This window comes from Channa argus, chromosome 1 (assembly GCF_033026475.1).
Source record: "Channa argus isolate prfri chromosome 1, Channa argus male v1.0, whole genome shotgun sequence".
Classification (NCBI taxonomy): domain Eukaryota; kingdom Metazoa; phylum Chordata; class Actinopteri; order Anabantiformes; family Channidae; genus Channa; species Channa argus.
Genome location: NC_090197.1, coordinates 19,497,331 through 19,517,389, shown reverse-complemented (window position 1 = coordinate 19,517,389; position 20,059 = coordinate 19,497,331). Strand labels below are relative to the sequence as shown.

Here is a 20,059-nt window from a genome sequence, read left to right as displayed (position 1 = left end):
TAGACACAATCATTTTCTGAGAATGATTGGACCAAAGGCATTTAGCATGGTAGGCAAAAAAGCTGTGAGAAAGCCCTTACAGGAGAAGCAGACATCTCTTCATATATTGTTCTTTTTGAGAAAATTGCTTTGATACAGTAATTGGCCTATAAATTAGTTACGGAAACACAGGAAAGCATCCCCTCTTCTCCATAGCCACTGTGTTGTTTTTTATCCACTTGAAAGTGAGTGTGGCTGTGGGGGTGTGTGTGTTTTGCACTGACTGGATCAAGGTCTCAGGTGCAGTTCGAACCACTGACCTTTTAACTCCTATTTCTGGTTACTTGCATAGGAAAGCACAGCCAGCAATTCCCACTGTAGCTTTCAAAACAAGTTTGAGAGAGCCACTCAGAAAGTGTAATTTATTATTAATTGCCATGTCGACACAGCCTGTGTCGACTGTGGCCTTATGTGCTGACAGAAAGAAAGCAGAGACGTACGGTAAAAGCGACTTGATTCACCAGAGTCACAACGTGTTAAAATTACTTTTATAAGGCCAATACCTCCTCCAACTCCAAATCCCAAGAGCACTGCGGAGGCAAGGAGTCCAAACATATCCTTACAGTTTGTATTCTCACTGCGTTTATTTGGGTAGGGAAGTGGATTGGTTTATTGTATGGCCTCATGACCTCGCCCAGTCAACTCGCCCCCCCCCACCCCACCAAAACAACCTCTGTCTTGTGTCTGATAGTGAAGGTCTCTCTGTAGACACACACACATAAACACACACGGAAATCTCAGAGGCTATAGAAAGTAAACAGGATTAACTGGCTATCCCTCACTCCACTGTAAACGGCCTGTAATGGCAGCACTGCTTCTAAATCCCCCCCACCCTTCTCCCCCTCCCTTTTCTATTAAACATGGAGGTTAATCCTCAACCCCCCCCTTGTCCCTAGCGCCGTGGCCCAGGATAAGCTGTCAGAGCTGGGCTGCTGATACTCAGCTCTGCTCCAACAGCCACACATCCTGGTTACAGTAAACGTGTGTGTGTGTGTGTGTGTGTGTGTGTGTGTGTGTGTGTGTGTGTATCCTTGTGTGTTCAGACTTGTATACATGCATGTTCATGTGTGTGAAGGTGTATACATCCATACCTACAGTATACAGTTGTTGCTGTGTTTGCATGTATTGTCTTATCTTATGTTGGCAAATTTAGTCTGTGCAATATCAGCTAGAAAAAAGATAACTCTAGAGCACCCTAAAGCAACAAAGTGCACTCAGCACTGGCCACAACAGCTCCTAACTGAGCATTATTGACACAAAACACTGACCCATACCTTCCTGTCTACAACACTGGGACTAATGGTGGTACCGGGGGCTGATTCATGAATCTCTAATGACTCACATACAGCTCACAAATGTCACAGAAGTCAATGTGTTTTCCCTCCTAGTCCTGTTTCACTCAACACGGACGACCTGCTGGCTGTGTGGCAAGGGAAAAGTCAATATTGTTCAGCTGGGAGAAGAGTCACAGGAACCAGAAATAGTGGCTGGAATGACACATTCAGTTTATAGGTCACAGATATGTACTTACATTTAAATGTTGCATAGTTTTCAAGTAGTATGAGCTTTGTAGGAAAAAATAATGACCTTATTTTGACTCTCTTTGCATTTAATCAAAAAAGAGAAAATGCCTATAGAGAGGAGGGGAACATAAATACAAGTATAATTCCTACTTTATAGCCTAAAGATGTTTAGCCTTACAGACCTCCTAAATATCTTAGATTTAAACTTGTTGACAACTGACAGACAGATGCTCACTGAATGCAAGATGCTTAGCATAAATGCAACGAGAGGCTAAATCAACAGATATTTTGGGCCATAGAAGATGTTCTTACACAGGAGATACAGATTTTGCATTAAGTGCATTTCACCTATTTTTCATATTACTGTGTAGTTTTTCCAGTTGAGAAGCTCATTTTATTATAATTCTCACTTTCCAATGTTACTATTGGTTTTGTTATAGTCTTTGTTGATGAATTTAACAGCAGTTACTATACAAGTAGAGCAATCTGCCATGCGGTACTTAGAGAATGGATTTCATTCAAAGCATAAATCAGGCTTAAGACGAAGTTGAGGTGCAGATTGAAATAATAACTCTATGTAGGTTCAAGACTTGCGTAACATTTCCACACATATTTTAATTTTTTTTGTCCTTTTGGCTTATTCCGTGAGTTCAGGGTCGCCCCAGTGGATTGCCCAGATACCTTTCCTGACGCAACCCTCCCCAATTTCTAATGGGCTTAGACCGGCACTGCACAGCTGGGGAGGGGATTGGGCTGTTAGGGGTCGAGTGTCTTGCTCTGAGACACTTCGACATATAGCTGGGACCTGGGGATTGAACCACTGACCCTGTGGTCTGTGGATGACTCACCAACTGAGCTACAACCGCCTCTTTCACACATCTTTTTATAAAAACGTCAATTATAACCACTTTGAAATAAAAATAAAAAAAATGCTTAAAAAAACATAAAGTAATGGCACTAACTAAGTTAAGATGTTTTTTAAAATATCTATTTGATGCAGAGTGTACGTGAAGACAGGTACATTTATACCACTCACGTGTCTCAAAACAGCACAGGGTAAATGAACCGCACTAGTGAGTGCTATGTGGAAGCAATGCTTTACAATGAAAAGGTTACATGAGGAAAGATGTCCACCTAAGTGCACAGCTCTTTATCTGGGCAACACTCTGGTTGTTAATGCATTATTACTTAGTGCAGACAACATCTCCGTTCCATCTCTTGATCTCCCTCACTCTTTCGTTCTCTTGTTTTCTTGCTTTATTGCTCTTAGTCTCCCTGCCAGCTGAGACCACACTGCCTTTTCTGTTTGGTTGAACATTTCCTCACCAAAAGCCTCCATTCCTCACAATCACTTTTCATTTCCGTGGCACCTGGAGTAACCCTGCAGTGCTTACTGGGGATCTGCTGTTGTTAGCTCAATTTTCTAAACTAACCCTTAAAAAAAAAGAAAAAAAAAAGGGAAAACTTTAAAAATAACTCCCTTATACTCATTGTGTTACAATAAATGTGGTCAAACTGTATTTCCACTGTTCTCCTTTATCATATATATGAAATTCCTTCTTGTGGGCATCAGGTGTGAGTAAGCAAAGGAACAAAATAACAGTCAACACTTAAGAGAACACTTTGTGACCAGATGAGTCAAGGAGCTGTGGCATACAGAAAGTGTAACAAGTTGAAAACAGGAGTGAAGAAAGTGATAAAACGAAGAGACACGAGAAACCGATAAGAAGAAACACAACTGGAAAATGGGGCTAAACAGAGAAGAGGGAGCAAGGAAGTGGGTATTAATAATAAATTGGGTTAGGTGTGTACTAAAAGAAAGTATGAAATTAACGGGGTGATAATGTAAGATGTGGTGCAATTAATGCATTCCAGGAGAATAGGTCAATGTATCAGAAGAGGCATTATCCCCAACTGCTAAAAGCCTCTTTAATCACGTCAAACACAGACTGCAAGCCACGTGAACTATTTATAGAAGCTTCGGTTATGTGCTGCAGGCTCACACACACATACATACACACATAATAAAATCTCTTTCTTTACCTTGATGTCTCTTCTCCATCAGTGGAACTACGATGTTGCTCGCTCGCTTAACAACTTGACCTTTATCAAGTTTTACTTCCAAAAAAGTTGTGTCATTTGGAAAGTGACAGCCAGTCAACATATAATTAGACTGAGTGAAAGACGTGCTGATCAATCCGGCATCTTACACCGTGACAAAGTTGAACACTGCACCCTTTTTTCATCTTCAAATGAAGATGCTTGTTATAAAGTAAGACACCCAGCATTCAAACTTAACCAGTCACACCAGTATCCATCTGTATCTCTTAATATAAACTATAAATGACAAGCCTTTGCAGCTTGTTTAATTTTACAGTAAATTCTGACTGACAGGGACGCCTGCAAAATGAATACTACAGTCACTCATCAGCTCACTGACCTTGCATGTGGTTAATATTGCCCTTTTAGCCCCCAAGTCCCATAAAGTACATGAGGCTATGAATTTGTGACTCACCGGGTCTTTAGCTTGCTGCGCTAACACGGCGTAGGTGGAGATCCTGCTGCACAGGCATTTGGTGTGGACAGTGGTTGACGCGAGCGTTTGGCAGCCTTCTGTGCCCCAGTTTTCAGCGCCAGCTTCCCTGGAGGTGGAGGGAAGAGGGGGGTGGGGTGGGAAGGGGGGGGGTGTCACAGGGGACATAAACAGTGGCTGTAAGACAAATGCAAACACAAAACAGTCACATGACAGCACTGGTTTGTAAGAAGCTACTCAACTCAAAGCAACTAAAAGTTTCTGAGGGCAGGCAGTCTTCACTATCAGGTTCAGCAGGTCCACCCATTCACTCTACAGGTTTAATAAGCAGCAGCCGGCACTCACACACGCTGACAGGGTCTTTTACTCTGCTGGCAATAGAAGTCGATGTCACGCCACTTGTTCTCAAGTCATTTTCGTGTTTAGAACCGAAAAGACTCTTTTCTTGTTCTTTTCTGATCTTCCTTTTCAAGGAAAAAGGAGGCCTTGAGTCTTGAGGGAAAATGAAAAGGTTTGTATCTCATTTAACAAAAAGCAGTATCGCTTAAATGCTTGATTGTGGTTATTGAGCTCTGAATGGTCAAGTGCTCTGACATCAAACAAGAGTAAGACAGAGCACTGAATCTCATACAGTAGATCCTTATGCACTTTATTGCTCTCATCTTCCCCCTTTTCCCTTCATTTGCCCCCTACTCCCTCCCTTTCACTTCACTCTAAATGCTCTCAATTGAAGGTTGAGTGCAGCGGTCAATCAATAGCATTCTAACTGAACTAATTACCCTGGCAGCTCACACTACACATTGACCCTATGTTTAACCCTGGATACACTTCTGTTGTAGCCACCAGAAATAGGTGGAAAAATTACAGACATATAATCAGTTGCAGAAATGTTCTGACAGGCGGTCAAGAAGGCCAATTTCCTGACTGATAGGTTAGGCAGCAGCAAGACTTTAAAGCTCTGAACCCATGCCCATTCCAACTTATATTTGCCTCTGGACAGGTCACCAGTCGATCTCAGAGCCAACACAGAGGGACACACTGATAGACAGACAACTATTCAGTCACGTTCACACCTACGGACAAATGACGTAACATGCATGTCTTTGGCCTGTGGGGAGAAACTGCATACCAGGAAGAAACATAAAAAAAGAACGCAGCTAGTCTGGGATTTGAACCGGGGAGTTTCTACAGGTTAGGCGTCCTGCACAACTTCTTTACAATATAGTCTCAGATCATAGGACAAATATTTGTTGTTGGTTGCAAATGCACAGACAGAGATAAGAGAGAAAGCTTTCATGTTTTCTGCTCCAACCATCTGGAATACCTTGCAGAAGGAAATTAAACAGTGAAGTGTCACATTTTGTATCTAAGGTCACTGTAAACTCCATAGTGAAAGACTCCTTTTCTGCCTGTCTTTGTTATATGTAAGAAATTAAAATATGTTCTCATCATACTTTAGCTTCGCTTACATTTATTGGTGAGTGTGTAACTCGTGTCATCTAAGGCTTTATGGATTTGTATTCCATTTTTGTCTTTTCTTGTGAGACATAATGCTGCTGGCTAGATGAGGTCAGCCTTGGCTAAGACCCCTCAATTAAGAGGCTGAGAACCAGTGATCTCAACCTGGTTCAATAAAGGATAAATAAAAAACATTTTAAAATGTGGTTGAAGCCCACTCAGAAAACCTACTGATGTGTACCAATCGGGATTCAACATCAGAATCCATTTATTAACCTATAACTGAATAAGCCAGTGCTTTAAAAAAAAAAAAAAAAAGTAGAAAACCCCCCATCCCCTTGAAACTAGGGAAAATAAAAATGGAATGATTTAAATCTACATCCAAACTTTTTGAGTAGAGGTATTAAGGGTTGTCATTTTAATAAACATAGTATTTACAGTACTAGTATTTCTAAACTATGAAAAGTATGACATAGCAGCTCTAATTTACAAATTATCTCCATAACAATTTTTTTTTTTAATTTAAGGGCAAGATCCCATTGTGGGCATGTGCAAATAGCACAGCAGCACAAGCACTTGCAAATTGATCACTAGAGGTTTGGGTTCAAAGCATACAGAGATAACTGGATGTGGTCACAGAAGCCACAAAGCAATCAAGTCAAATTTGCTGCATAAATACAATAGCTGCAATAGCAATAATAATCCAGGTTCGGCCTGTATAGGAGTTGCACACTATAGGCAAAATCTTTGTTTAAGGTAAACAGTGTTCTATGACTCGTAGTACATAGTAGTCCACACCCTCCTAAGGCCACAAAATGTATGCCATTGATAATAAATGGTTTTGTTAGTGTTTTTAAAAACAAACATTCAATTGTACGGTTTGTTCTCGTTGGTTTTTCATATATAGAAATTTGCAGAGCAGAAAAAAGAAACGCAATCACACTACAGATAGCGTGGTGCACACTGTTCTCTCACTGCTAATGCTTTAGTGAAGAACTTAATTACCTCCTCTTGAGCTAATAGCTATAAGTACCCTTCAAAAGTGAATGGAGAGAAAATTTAATAAAGTGTTCCCTCTATAAGGACTTTGTGGTATCAGGATTAGCATACATTTTGCAAAATTCAAAATCACTAAATACACTGATAATATATAGGTTTGACTGGCAACAGTGGATATTCAAGCACTGTTTACATCTCAAGGGAAGGCTTTCGTGACAATTTCACTTTATGAAAAACAATAAGCTGGGTTGTAACTAGTGGTACATTGGTTCTATTTTTCTCTCCAATATACCATGTTGGGGAGAAAAATAGGATTCTATCCTGCCTTTAGAGAAATGAGGTGTTACAGACAGATACTTGCATTCTATGTATTACATCCAAAATGATAAAGATAAAGCCTCTCAAGTTGCCCCCTCAAGTATTTTGAGAATTCGGCAACTGAGCTACCAAATGTGATGCAAACTAAATATTGAACACATTAAAGTATTTGACAGTGGAACTTTTCTTCAAAATGTTTGAAATATATTTGGTTTATTTCCAATGACTGTTGTATATGTTTCTTGCAATTGGGTGGAAACATTTGCAACAACTTACATTGAAAGTTTTTTTTTTTTTTTATATCACAAATAACTATAATATCACAAATAAATTTGCACACAACTGTATGCCGTAGCTTTAGGTCTGTACAATGCTGTACATTAACCAGGAAATGCACCTTGCACCACTTGTGATGTTTACAATATTGAAATGTTTCATTCATTTATTATATATATATATATATATATATATGCATGCTTGGACTGCAAGCTAATCAAATTTAATCAAACTCTTCTACTACTGAGCCATGCAGTTGTAATATGTGCAGAATGTGTTTTGGCATTGTCTTACGTTCTTTATTCAAGATCTTTCTTGAAAAAAGACATGATCTGGATGTTGATCCAAAACCTATATACAGTACATAATTCTGAATTAATCAGCCTTTCACGGATGTGCAACTTAACCATGCTGTGTACACCAATGCACAGCTACAGCATCACATTTGCAGGTTGTGAACTGTGTCACAGTCAGATAGTCCCTTATATCTTTAGGAATGGAAGATGTGGCGTCCATGATTTCCAAAAGGCATGTCAATGTCTGACTTGTAAGACCGCGAGACATTTTCACCTTCCCCTCAGTCCATTTCAAATGATATTGGGAACAGAGTAAGTGGTGGCTTTTCTGGATCGTGTTTATATATGGTTGTTTTGCTGTGTAGTAGAGTTTTAATTGTAGTGGGACTTGCCAATGGAGCTCATATCTGTTATTCAAAAATCAAGCAATATGTTGGGTATTTGCTGATGTCAATCAAATAAAGCAAACAAACACGAAAAACATACATGGACCACCTGCTAATGACAACATGTTGATCATTGCACAGTATAATACATCACTAAACTCAATACACTTGACAGGCCACTTAAGTACAATCAGCATGACACTAAACAACACAAATGTATCAACATTAATTTCCAAAAGTTGATCTGAACACAAAAGTCACACTCACAAATCTAGATAAACACACAAACAGACATTCAAACACACAGAATCATACTAAATTCATAATGTGAGTAATAAGATGTGAGTACAATTCCCTGATGATCATCATCTGCAGGGTGACACTTCAAAGACTGATGATCGGAAAATGACTCACAGCAGTGGATCTTAGAGACAGCTTGACAGATAGCAACATGATGCACAGATTTATGTGTTTCTGCATGGGTGTGTGACACAGAGAGAAAGAGGAGAATAGAGTGAATAGGAAACTATGTGCACTTGATACCTTTTTTGTGAGGGAATCCTCCAAAGTGGGTAAATCTTGGGAGTTATTTCTGGTACTTTTCTAGGCTACATTTACATTTCTGATGTGAATTCCACTGTGCCTACACTACAATCACTCATCAGATGTCACATCTATACATCAATATAAATACATTTAAAGTTTTACATGTGAACTACCAAGAGATTTCAACTAAGAGACATATAGATTGTGACTGCATATATACACTATCCATTATGTGTTTCATGGACAGATACATGGAAAGATTTATGCATGTTGATTACCTTCAACACAATAGTAATTGTATATGTTTAGGCCTATATGCATTTCATTTACTAACTCTGACTACATGAAGTATTCTATGCCAGTCTGTCAGCAAAGAGGAAGTTGCAGTAATGAGAAACTGTCTGACAGCTCACAACAGGGGGTCGCTAGAGAGAACACCAACACCCATGCACAAATACACATTATCTGTGACCTCTTTGTCTTGGCTGCTGAATTTCCAGCTTAATTGACTGCTGACCCTCATCTGGTGTAGCTGGGTTTTGATTGCTGGTTTCGATGCCTTTCAACAAAAAAAGACTGCTTTGACATTTGTTTATTTATTTCAAAGTTGGAACAAATCCTGATCTTTGTCATTGCAGATCCACTACAGCTATGGACACACACAGCTGCTGTGGGCCCTACGGGGGCTCATAAAAGTATTAGATTATCAATTGGGTTTAGCTGGTAAGGACAGATTAAAAGGAAATTGCCTTTGTTTTACTTTTGTTACAGTATTTAAATGAGCCTGGAGCCACTGTCGAATCCTCTTATCGTGGAAAACAGGTACCAGATGTACAAACAGGTGTTCATATCAGTATAGTTAGTTTACAGTGTATGGATCCCAAATGTATACTGCAAAGATATGAACCTGGCATTACCTAAAAAAAAAATATGTCATGATGTTTAAATATACATAACTTCTGTTTGCTAGCATTGTGATAATCAACACATCTGTTGTTTGGTCTTGACTTCAACAAAGAATAAAGTTTTATTTAGTGGATGGTGGAGTAGTCTTCATTTTCACAGATAGTTATCCCTCAGTACACATGGGGATTACATCATTTTCTCTTATCAGCCTTAGCAAGAAAGCTATTGAACATACTCCTTTGGGGACACCTGACTGACAAAAAAATGAGCAGTTCACACACAAAAGTTTCTACCAACTATCACAGATTTCTAGTCTGTGACAGTCTGGGAGCAACAAACACACCTGACAACTAAGTAAACTGTGGGTAACGCACTTAAAAACTGGTCAGTAATAACTAGAAGTTGTGACAAACCTGCGAATCATGCAAGCAAATGGAATCTTTGCATGTTGTTGTGCCAAAACAAACATAGCTGCAATCTGTGCAAAGAAAAAAAAGGCAAGGACAATGTGGCCTGTAGAGCTTACATAAGGAAATTAAGATAAAATAATGTTGTAAATCAAAGCTGAGTTTGGGTAAAGCTGGAGTTAATGTTGGTCTACCCTACACAGCAAACACGTAACAATTTTCAATGCCACCTGTCTTGACCAACTGAGCGAGACTGTTGCCGACCAAGTCCAAGTAGTTGCCATAGTCACCATAACCAAATACAGTCATTAAGTGTGCATACATCTTAAGAATCTACAGCAATGCTAGCTGCTCTGTGAGGCTGTTCTTAGCCAGAGCAGTGATTTGAGCTAAGCTTTCTCATCAGCAAAGTAATTGCAAGCTGATTGTTAGCAAGTTTAATGTTAATTATGTTCATCATCTTTAGAGTGTCGGCACACTTTTTAATTTGCACAAAACAAATTAAAGCTAAAGTTGCTATGGTTGTGTGGCAAAGACAGTATTTTGAAACTAAAGTAGGGGAGAGTGTTTGGTCGAGAGTGATCGGGGCTGGTTAATTATAACACTGTCAATTTGAACAGTTAGAAAAGAGTCCATCGCTCTGCTTCTCATTTCTACCAATATCTGGCATTAAATGTGTGCTGCAATTATGTTATCACCATCATACACACATTTGCTTTCAGTTCACAAAACAAGGTAAGAAAGTAAACAGTATTATTTTTTTTGCTTTTATAGTACTGCAGATACAGTGGCCTGACTTACATAACCGAAAGTAGCAATGTCTTTTAACTAATTTGATGCCTTCAATTCATGCAAACTTCAAACTAACATAATAAAACAGATTTATAATGACTGGCAATAGTCACAAACAAATAAATAAACAAACAAACATAAATAAATAAGAATGTATGAATGAATGAATGAATAAATAAATATGTATGTCTCCAACTAGTGTTACAACTAACCCAAGTAGTGGGGTAAATTTTTAACAACCAAACTCTTTGTATTTGACAATAATTCAAATAATGTGTGTACTGTGTATCAAAGTTTGACAGATCTAACATGAAAAAACCAAGTTGCTGATGCTCAAACATAAACTGTTTCTACCATTCCTTATCTCACCTACTAGACAAATTTGATCTGTTGGTGTTAGATGCAACATCACTATCACAATTTATTCATTTAGCTAATTTCATGGCACATAATTTCAGTGCAGTAGCAGTTGAGACATTTCATTCAAAACTGCAAATGCACTCTAGATTCAAAGTCAATGAATCAACAAACCCAGTGGAATGCATCCTCTCGGCAAACCACTCAATACCATAGTTATTCAGATATTTCAGTCTGCAATTACTGACCATTCAACGGACTGACATTGATGTTTTTGTAATGACAACAGCCAGAAAGCTCAATTTCTCAACAGTGTGCTAAAATATGTACAGTGCCCAGTGCAGAGACATACTTTATAACAACACTGTACTGTTTGCTCCCTAATTACCTATAGCATGGTGTTACAGCTGTTAAGAAAAATTGGTAAAATACTTCCTGAACAACAGCATAAATTGACCTTTTTATGTCTTGCTGAGAATAAATTGGCACTAACTCTTGACTGAAAGGGCAGTGCTATGAAAGCCAGTTGCCCCGTTAAGAAACAACAAAAAGAAGTTAAACATGCTTTGAATTCTTAACACCGAACAGTTTCAATCTGGCATTTTTAAATTATATGGCAGTAAACTCACTGAAATACAGCGCCTTCATCTGCTAAGAAAAACATAAATAGTGACGTGCTGTTAATGACTTGCATCTGAAGCTCCATTTTACCTTTAACAGGCAAAAAAAAAACATTGAGTTGTTAAATACAGGCAGAAATACACATTAAGCCTTTAATACACAGAACACACAGAAGGATGAATTAATATCTTGTCAAGTCTAATTAACATTATGAGCTAATTTTAGCTGCTGGCAAACACTGTCAAAACTGATTTAGGAGATGATTGTAGCCTAAAATGTATAGTTTAATTCATATATATTATTAAAATCACATGCCCCAAGTCCATTGCTCTGTTTCTCATTTCTACTAATATGTGCCATTTAATGTGTGCAAAATATTTGCCTCTATGTCAACAGTGTTCTGAAGCACAGGGAAGCAAGCAATTACCCAGGGATAAGAAAAAAGTAGAAAAGGAAACGCAAACACTAATAAATAATGAAGAAGAATGCATTGAGGGATGACAAAGGAATTTCACACTTAGATGGAAATCAACAGAATGTAAATCACAGAAAGTTATGTCCTCATTGCAGTAAATCAAGTCAAATAGCTATCAAGGCTTTAAAAGATGGAAAGAACAGGTTTAGTATTCAGGGCATGGTATTGTCGAGTGACTGAGCAAATTGCCACAGATCCTCTAGAACTTGATGTTTTAATGTGCTTTTTGGACAAGAGAACTTTGAATATTGTCTACCTCTGAAGCACTATAAGAGGTGGACATTCAAATTGCAAATCCAGAGTTAATGATTCATAAACAAAAGGACAAGTAAGTAAAAGAGGGCTTGTTCGTATTTAAAGGGATTTTAAGGATTATGAATTTAAGTGGCTTCAAGAGGACACAGATGCAGAGATACTGATGTGTTGAAATTCACCACTCAATGTCAGCACCAATCACACTAGGGCAACAAACAAGCTGCGTGTTCTATTAAATATGTGCACATTTACTCTATGTTTTGTATGCGGTTTTACTTTTTCCTTCTTAACACACTGCACTGTGTACCATCTGTGCTACCACATACTTGTCATAACAGATGCTTAATGCATCTGATGTACTATTTACACAAATAAAGCGGAAACAGAAATTTGAAAATAGATTTAAAAATTTTTTTAAACATTACTCTGTGACATGGTTGCACATTGTCAACTAATATGCCTGAATGTGTCTGTATATTGTACTTGCTTGACATCTCCATGTTAAAATAACTCATGACCAACTAGTTATTAACATAACATATATGGTCATATGCCAATTTGTTAAATAATAAATTATTATTTTTGTGAAAATGTATGTACTCCCAGGCCTTACATTTAGAGCTGTTACTTCCTGAGAGGCTAAGGATGATGCTATAAACTGTGTCTGACTTTTGAGATATACATATCATTTAAACAGTGGAATGGTACACTGGATACATATACATTTACTGGATACTGGATACTAGATATACATGTTTGTTAATCCATCATTTATGTCTATAACCTCAACTTGCCTCTCAAGTAACAGACATTACACATTTGAGTAACAGTACTATTTCTCTGGATGCTCCCAAAACCCATACTGTAAATGGCTACTGCATTTGATCCTTCGATTCATTTAACATTACTCACTCAAATATCTGATAGATATTTTCCAAATCCTCAGACTCATATCAGCCTCCAGATGTAGTAACAATCCAATTCGGTCTGTTTTTAGTTATGACAGCTCAGGGCTCGATTATGAGAATTTGATATCTCGAAACATGGCACCCATTCATTGCTTTCAAAGTTGCTCAGTGGTGCTTTCACAAAAATTACCCTCATATTTCAGGATTCCAGTCTTTACATTTCCCAGAAAAATCTCAAACTTCCACAGTTTTGGGCTCATAAAAGAATGCACACTAGTGAACTCCTTCCTCCAGTTGAGCCTCTCAGCTCCATGCACATATGAATGGGGATAAAATAAAATGCAGTAATACTATGGCTATTACACTAAACTATACTATTCACAATTTAACATAAAGTATCTGTTTCCATTGCCTCATTTACCAATATGGTAAGATTTATAAATATGCTTAAATCGTTAAATTTGTCATCATGCTGTACTGTACAGACTCTAAAAGTCAAACGTACCATACTGAAAAAAAAAAAATACTTTACTGAAATATGAATTGTGTGAACTTTGTGAATTGTAAATGTAAATGTTATTGTGGGCAATTTCCTCACTGTGGGCAATGTAAAATGCAACATGTACTGTAGTATGCAGTTCCACTGGCCAAAATGCTTAAGGGAAATCTTAGGGCCAACTAGAGTAAGTTTCGATCCAGTATTCTATGTGCATGTGCAAATGCTTTTTTTTTTCTCCTTTGTTGAGTCTCCCTCCGGCCAACATGTTTCAACTCAATACTTGTCACAAAAGTAATACTTTTCCTGCAATGCATATTTGAGGGGCAAAATTTAAATCTTCTGGTTTAAAGGGCTGAATTAATTGTGAACTCTATTTTGTGTCTTTTTGTTCACCTGCTCTGTAGCTCATCTCTTATGTCAGCTCTGTTCCTGTGTGAACATACTTTATGTAATAACCTCTTTATGATTCCACCAGTTTAGTTTCCTTGATTGAAGCCCCTGAAAGACATTTATTCTTGCTGATGGAATCTATTTCAGCAGACATTACATCCTGGACCACCAGCGAGCTAGATTGCACATTCACTAGAGCCAGTGCATATTGGCCTTTTAGTCTCAATACAGCAAGAAAGCACTGAAGCAAATCCTTCCATCACACAAATCATCTGTACTTATTCAACCCACTGCATCGCCCACGGTATTATCGAGAACTGACCAACACACATTATTCGCCAACATGTAGGCCTGTGTTTGAATTTCAGCATGGATGTGTGTCTGCATGCATAAATGTATTTGACCCAGATATTAACTCTGTAAGAACTAAGCTTTCCACTCCTCCTCTGACTGATGTAAAGACTGTTCTTATAAAGAACATGCTGCTGAGATTATTGGAGGCTTACTTGTTTATGTGGAAGGCTGTCCAGCTTATGCTTCCAAATATTTAGTTTTCTGTTGCAATGACTCAAACATTAACTATGTGTTGACTTGATTCCAGTATGTTACAGAATAATGCAGAAGAGAACAAGTCATCTGAATCACTACTGTGACAGGATCAACTGGAAACAAAAAATTAAGAAAGAACTTATCACAAGGCTAAATTTGTGACAGCTAATTCCTCTGCTACTTATTTAATGTTCTCTGGTTGACTTACCTTTGAATAGATGTTTCATAGAATAGGCCTTTACCAGGAATAAATGTTCTCTCCTTGCTTAATCCATCATGTCTTTTTCATAGCTTATGTCATGTGAGTTTGTCACACAAAACTCTCCTACCCGCTTCTTCTCTAAACCTTGTGTGATGAGGATGCATTGTCATTGACCTCCACCGCTCCAATCTGCTCTCTGGCATGGCCACGGGCTAATTTATAATCTTCTTTCTTGGGATTATCTTTCTTCTTACTGGTGAGCAAGTTCATGAGTGAAGGGGAAAAGCAAAAATACAGGTTTGGGCTGCAGCCTGTTTCGACTACTAGCATTCAGGTTTTTGACATTGTTTTGAAGAAGAAAGTGGCTCTTAAAGGGAAAAAAAAGGATATAGTTGAATTTATTTTCCTTTTTTGCATTTTTGCAATCAGATTTCAGCTTTTCCATTTTAAGAGAAAATGTAGCAGATTTCTCAGCAAACTGGACATTTTCTAAGCATCTTACCAGGGGCTCAGTGAAGAAGCTTTAGGCCAAAAGGAAAAACCTGAGTCTTAGGAAGCACTAACACACTGCCCTCTCAGCCTACTTCCAGCAGCACGAGAGTAAAGAGGATAATGTGCAGGGAACAAGATCAGCGTAAAGCAAATGCTGCACCTAGGTTTAGGTTACATGTCAAAGCTTGTAATCACAATGCAAAACTCAGGTGATCTTAACACAGGAGCCACAAAAAGCAAAAAGTGGCTTAGACATGTCACTTACCTTGTGAATCATAAACAATGTGGCAATGTATTCCAAATGACAGAGCAGATCCAGTCTTCTCAAATGCATCAAATGCCAATCACTACAAATTCATGACCATCTAAAACTATGCCCATGAGAAAGGACTATCCATGGCCATACGGTGCGAAGCAAAGCTCCATTCCACCCCCCACTGGTCACATGATGAAGCAATAAGAGTAATAGATAAAGGATTTACAAGACTACCCTTAAAAAAAAATCTCAACTGCTTTACATAACTTCTTCTGCCTCACCTAAATGTAGAACTTTTGTAAAATGCAAGATGTCCACACTTATCCGTGAAGTCCAGCAGCACAAGGAAATCACAACTGAAGGTCAAACTCCCATGTAGTCGACACATAACAGGTACTTTAAGCCGTCAGAAATACCCGTAAAGCTGGCTGTTCTTAAGGTGAACAAGACAACAGAAGCTACCATGTTAGCGTACTCTCTAATGACTGGGACAATGGCTGTGATAATGAGCTGAGATCCTATCCACGTCTGCAACGCCCAATGGAAGCAGAGCCCACTTAAGCCCTACTGGCCAACTCCCTCTTGCTGCACTGGCTCACTGTTTGACACAGTCTTGATCCCTTCGGCTCTGTCAGATGGAAAAGTAGAGCAAGCCATATCGGCCCTCCACCCCCTCCTCCTATACTGTTAAGTGTGTTCGTGTTTGTTGTCCAGAATAAGTGTTTTGTCTTAGGTGATGTGGGAAGATAAGAAAATGTGCAAAAGCGATACAACTTATTTTTCACAATTTCACACCAAAAATGTATACACCATCAGACTTAACATTATAGCAGGTACGTTGCTCTTACTCATTATAAGGAAAAAAACTGCTTTAAACCAAGCATCAAAAGAAAGCAAATCAAGGCCAATTTCTTGTACTGTATAATGTACTAATAATCTGCGTCTGTACATGGATGACGTTGTATAATATGTATGTTCACATATGGAAGACTGTTTTAAGCCTCACCTTAGAGAAAAACACTGTTTAGCAGCAATTTAATTCTATCATTGCTACCTATTAATTTTATGGACACTATAGACACCAAATAGTTGCCACTCAGGGTCAATGTAAAGCATGAACTGAACAAGTTGGGTGACACAACGGCCATAGGTTAGTCACAGTGCAAGAAACATGCAAATACCATCATAAATCAGCAGTACTCATGATATAAAGATACGGAACAGATGAAAATGGGCCAAAAACAGGTGGCTAAAAAAATTGACATATTTTTTCATGTAATGATTCATTCATTTAATTCGAATATGAATAGCCCTAACTATACTACTATTAGAATTAAACAAACCAACAGAAAACAAACAGCCATAAACCCTTGGCTAAGATCAACTAAAAAAGTAGTAAAATAGTAGTAGTTTAAAAAAAAAAAAAAGTTAAAATTTGCAGAATTTTAGACAGATTTGGCCTTTTTTTTTGGCAGTGTGCAGTATTACTCTGAAGTTTTGCTTCATTTAAGATTGAGACTTGCCTGCACTAAAGCTGACAGCAGTGCCAGATCAGTCTGAGCTGAAAGCAAGCCTCAATCTACCGTGTCAGATTGAGGATGTCAGAGCTGCTCGCACTGTACACCGGGCTATTATTACACTATGGAAGAGATGGGAGGCGGGGTGGTAGGGTGGGGTGTTTGGGGCTTTGGCCACTGATTCCTGATCAAGTTGAAGACCACTGGGAATTAGAAATAGGATTAGTGACCCTCAACCTTTTACACGCTTACTGTCATTTATCCATATAAAGGGTATATTGATCCATAACTACTGAGTTATAGTTTTAAATAATATAGTTCAAAAATAAGGGTGCCCATTTTTGAGGCATATTATTTTTAAGCTTTTCAATTCTGTGACAATATGTTGCTTCTTATAAAATCTATTATGTAAATACTCCAAGGACAACCTATCAAATGTTAGAAGATTTTTTTTCATTTTGAATATGATGTCTCAAAAACGTTAAGAGAGAAAACGCAATAGCATCTTACAACTAATGAGGTTAATTGGAAACAACATAATATCATGATTGTTTATGGCAAGAAAATGCCAGAAAAAAATGTTTTTTTTAGAAGGAACAGTGGTTGTGCACTTCATCAACTCAAACAACTCAAAAATATGTTTTCAGCACTTTGAGAAAAATTGTTTTTTAATGTAAAATTGGAAAGAATTCAGGACTTTTATCACCTATGGTACATAATATTAATAAAACATTCAGAGAATCTGGAGAAATCTTGGTACGCATGTAAGGACAAGGCCAAAATGTAATACTCCATAGTCACGATCTTTGGCCACTTATGCAACTCTGCATTAAAAACAGGCAGGATTCTGTAGTGGAAATCACTGCGTCCACAAATGGTAAAACTAAAAAAAGTCAAGGTGCTAAAGTCGCCTCCCAGCAGTCCAGACAAATTAAAATAAAGAGGCCCAAATCTGTTGAATAGCTAAAATCCTATATCAAGCAAGAATGGGAAAAAAGTCCAGCAACTAACCCCCTCACATTTTAAAGGCTTAATGAATGATACTTAAAGATGCAATGCAACACACCTGTCTCTATTGACCAAACTAATTTTCAACTTTTAATGTGTTGTCTTCATATGATTTACAATTAAAAATAGGTTTCAAATTATTAAATTATCTTTTTAATTATGTTTTAATGATATATGCTCCATGAAAGATACATAATCACATGGTTCAGCAGTGCCATTTAGATACAGAATCAGTATAATACATCTGATAGTGGCCCAAATGCAATCTAATGGAGGCACTGAATGTAAGATAAATGCTCTACAGTACAGTGGGTGTGTATGTGTGTATACCATGATCCCACAGAGTGAGGGATAGTGAGGGTCATGGAGATGCCAGAGGCAAGGTCAGCAACCGCATATCAAAGAGGAGCTGAACACCCATCATCATTTCCCATTCAAGGGAGAGAGTTAATGGATAATAGCAGAACAATGAATGATACCGAGAGCCTGGAGAAAGAATCCAGCAATCAGGCTGGACTGGCAAAAATAGCAACACAAAAATCGTCCATTGTGTTACGTTATTTCAATGTCCTGTATACCTTCAAACAGTTATAGAAAATGCGTAAATTTTTACTCGTAATAGCCTCCATTGCTCCCACTAGCCCCAACTCCCAGTTTCCAAATTCTGTTAAACTTTTATGGGAACTTAACATAACAGTATCTATTCAAGCAGGCAAGACAAATGAAAACAGGTTGAGAGTAGGCTGAGGAGACAGGCACATGGGGGAAGACAGGGAGAGATGGCGAGCGCAACGATTTGGGTGGGCAGATGGTGCCGACATATGGGCCTGTTAGGGGCAAAATAAATAAATAAACACTCACACATAAATACTGAGATGAACTGTGAGTGCCACAAACTGTTGGCCAACTTAGCCAGCTGAGAGAGTGCAAATGGGAGAGAGCTACCACTGAAATTGCTTGCTTGATTTCTAAATAGACCACTACTGCTAAGAAACACGCAGACAGACAATTGTGACGGGCCTGACAATAGGCTGAGCCTCTCTGTGATCTCTAATCTCTAAGTAAGTGTGTGTGTGTGTGTGTGTGTTAAAGCAATAAAGGAGAAAAAGACACACATACACCATGTCTTCTGTTATTTGAATGTCACTACATCTGTGGACACTAAATATATTCTCAATAGAGCGGTTAAGTCATTCTTTTGTCTTTAAAGTGAACTTCTTTTTCTGTTGCTGCCTGGTTCAGCTGATGCCATGTTTGCCCTCCCTCCACATACATTCTCCACCTCTCATTGCTCAACCTCAAAGCCTGTGGCTCCGCTCGAGAGACAGCCAGGTTGAGAGGGGCGCTATCTCCCGGCAAACAAGTAGCTGTTTTGAAAATCATGTTCTCTGTCCATATCAACTGCACTGTGCTGTCCAGCTCCAGTCAAGATGTAATGCCCTGCACTGACAGGCTATAATATGATATAGCCTGTCAGATAATGCCCCACTGTATTGTGTGAACAGTGAAATCAGCTGTAGCTTCTAACATTTTAACTTTTGCATGTTTTAGGATTTTAGTCCCATTATAGCCTTGTATCTTTCTTACAGTAATAAACCCTTTTAAAAAAAGTGTGCAAAGTGTCTTGCTTGATTTAAAAAGAACCTGCATAGTCTTTGCAATAGATATATAACGACCATGTTTACACTATAGGTGACACTGTCAGCATTTTACTTATAGCATTTTATCAAATAACTGCGTATTCTGTATTCATTATTTGTTATTTGGATGGCCTGGCCACATTTGTATCTAGTGGTTTTGTGTGTGGCTGTCTGCAAATGTGTCTGTGAACATATCGCCAAATCTAAAAAAAAATTGTATGATTTCCGCATCTCTCCCAGTTTGAGTATGTTTAGTTGATAGATATCCCCAGCACCTTGCCACTTTATATTCAGTTTGGCTCTCTGCCTTTGTAAAGTCTGCAATTTAATTTGATTGCAGCTGTAATCTTCCGGCTAGTTAATTGACTTTGCTGAGCTTTGTCTCCCTCCTACCGTGATGAAGAGGGGTAG

At 38.3% G+C, this 20,059-nt stretch overlaps 1 protein-coding gene across 31 annotated transcripts in view; it reads right to left on the bottom strand.

The window, feature by feature from the left end:
• The window catches only part of adgrb2 (adhesion G protein-coupled receptor B2), a 217,436-nt gene that overhangs the window by 52,493 nt on the left and 144,884 nt on the right, over nucleotides 1-20,059 (bottom strand). For all 31 annotated transcript variants that reach the window (XR_010914464.1, XR_010914472.1, XR_010914463.1 and 28 more), the window contains one exon: nucleotides 4,078-4,204. Coding sequence is in view for 24 of the 31 variants with exons in the window: in XM_067505318.1 (XP_067361419.1) it covers nucleotides 4,078-4,204 (127 nt within the window). In the remaining 7 variants the exon portion in view is untranslated. The remainder of the gene's footprint in view (nucleotides 1-4,077; nucleotides 4,205-20,059) is intronic.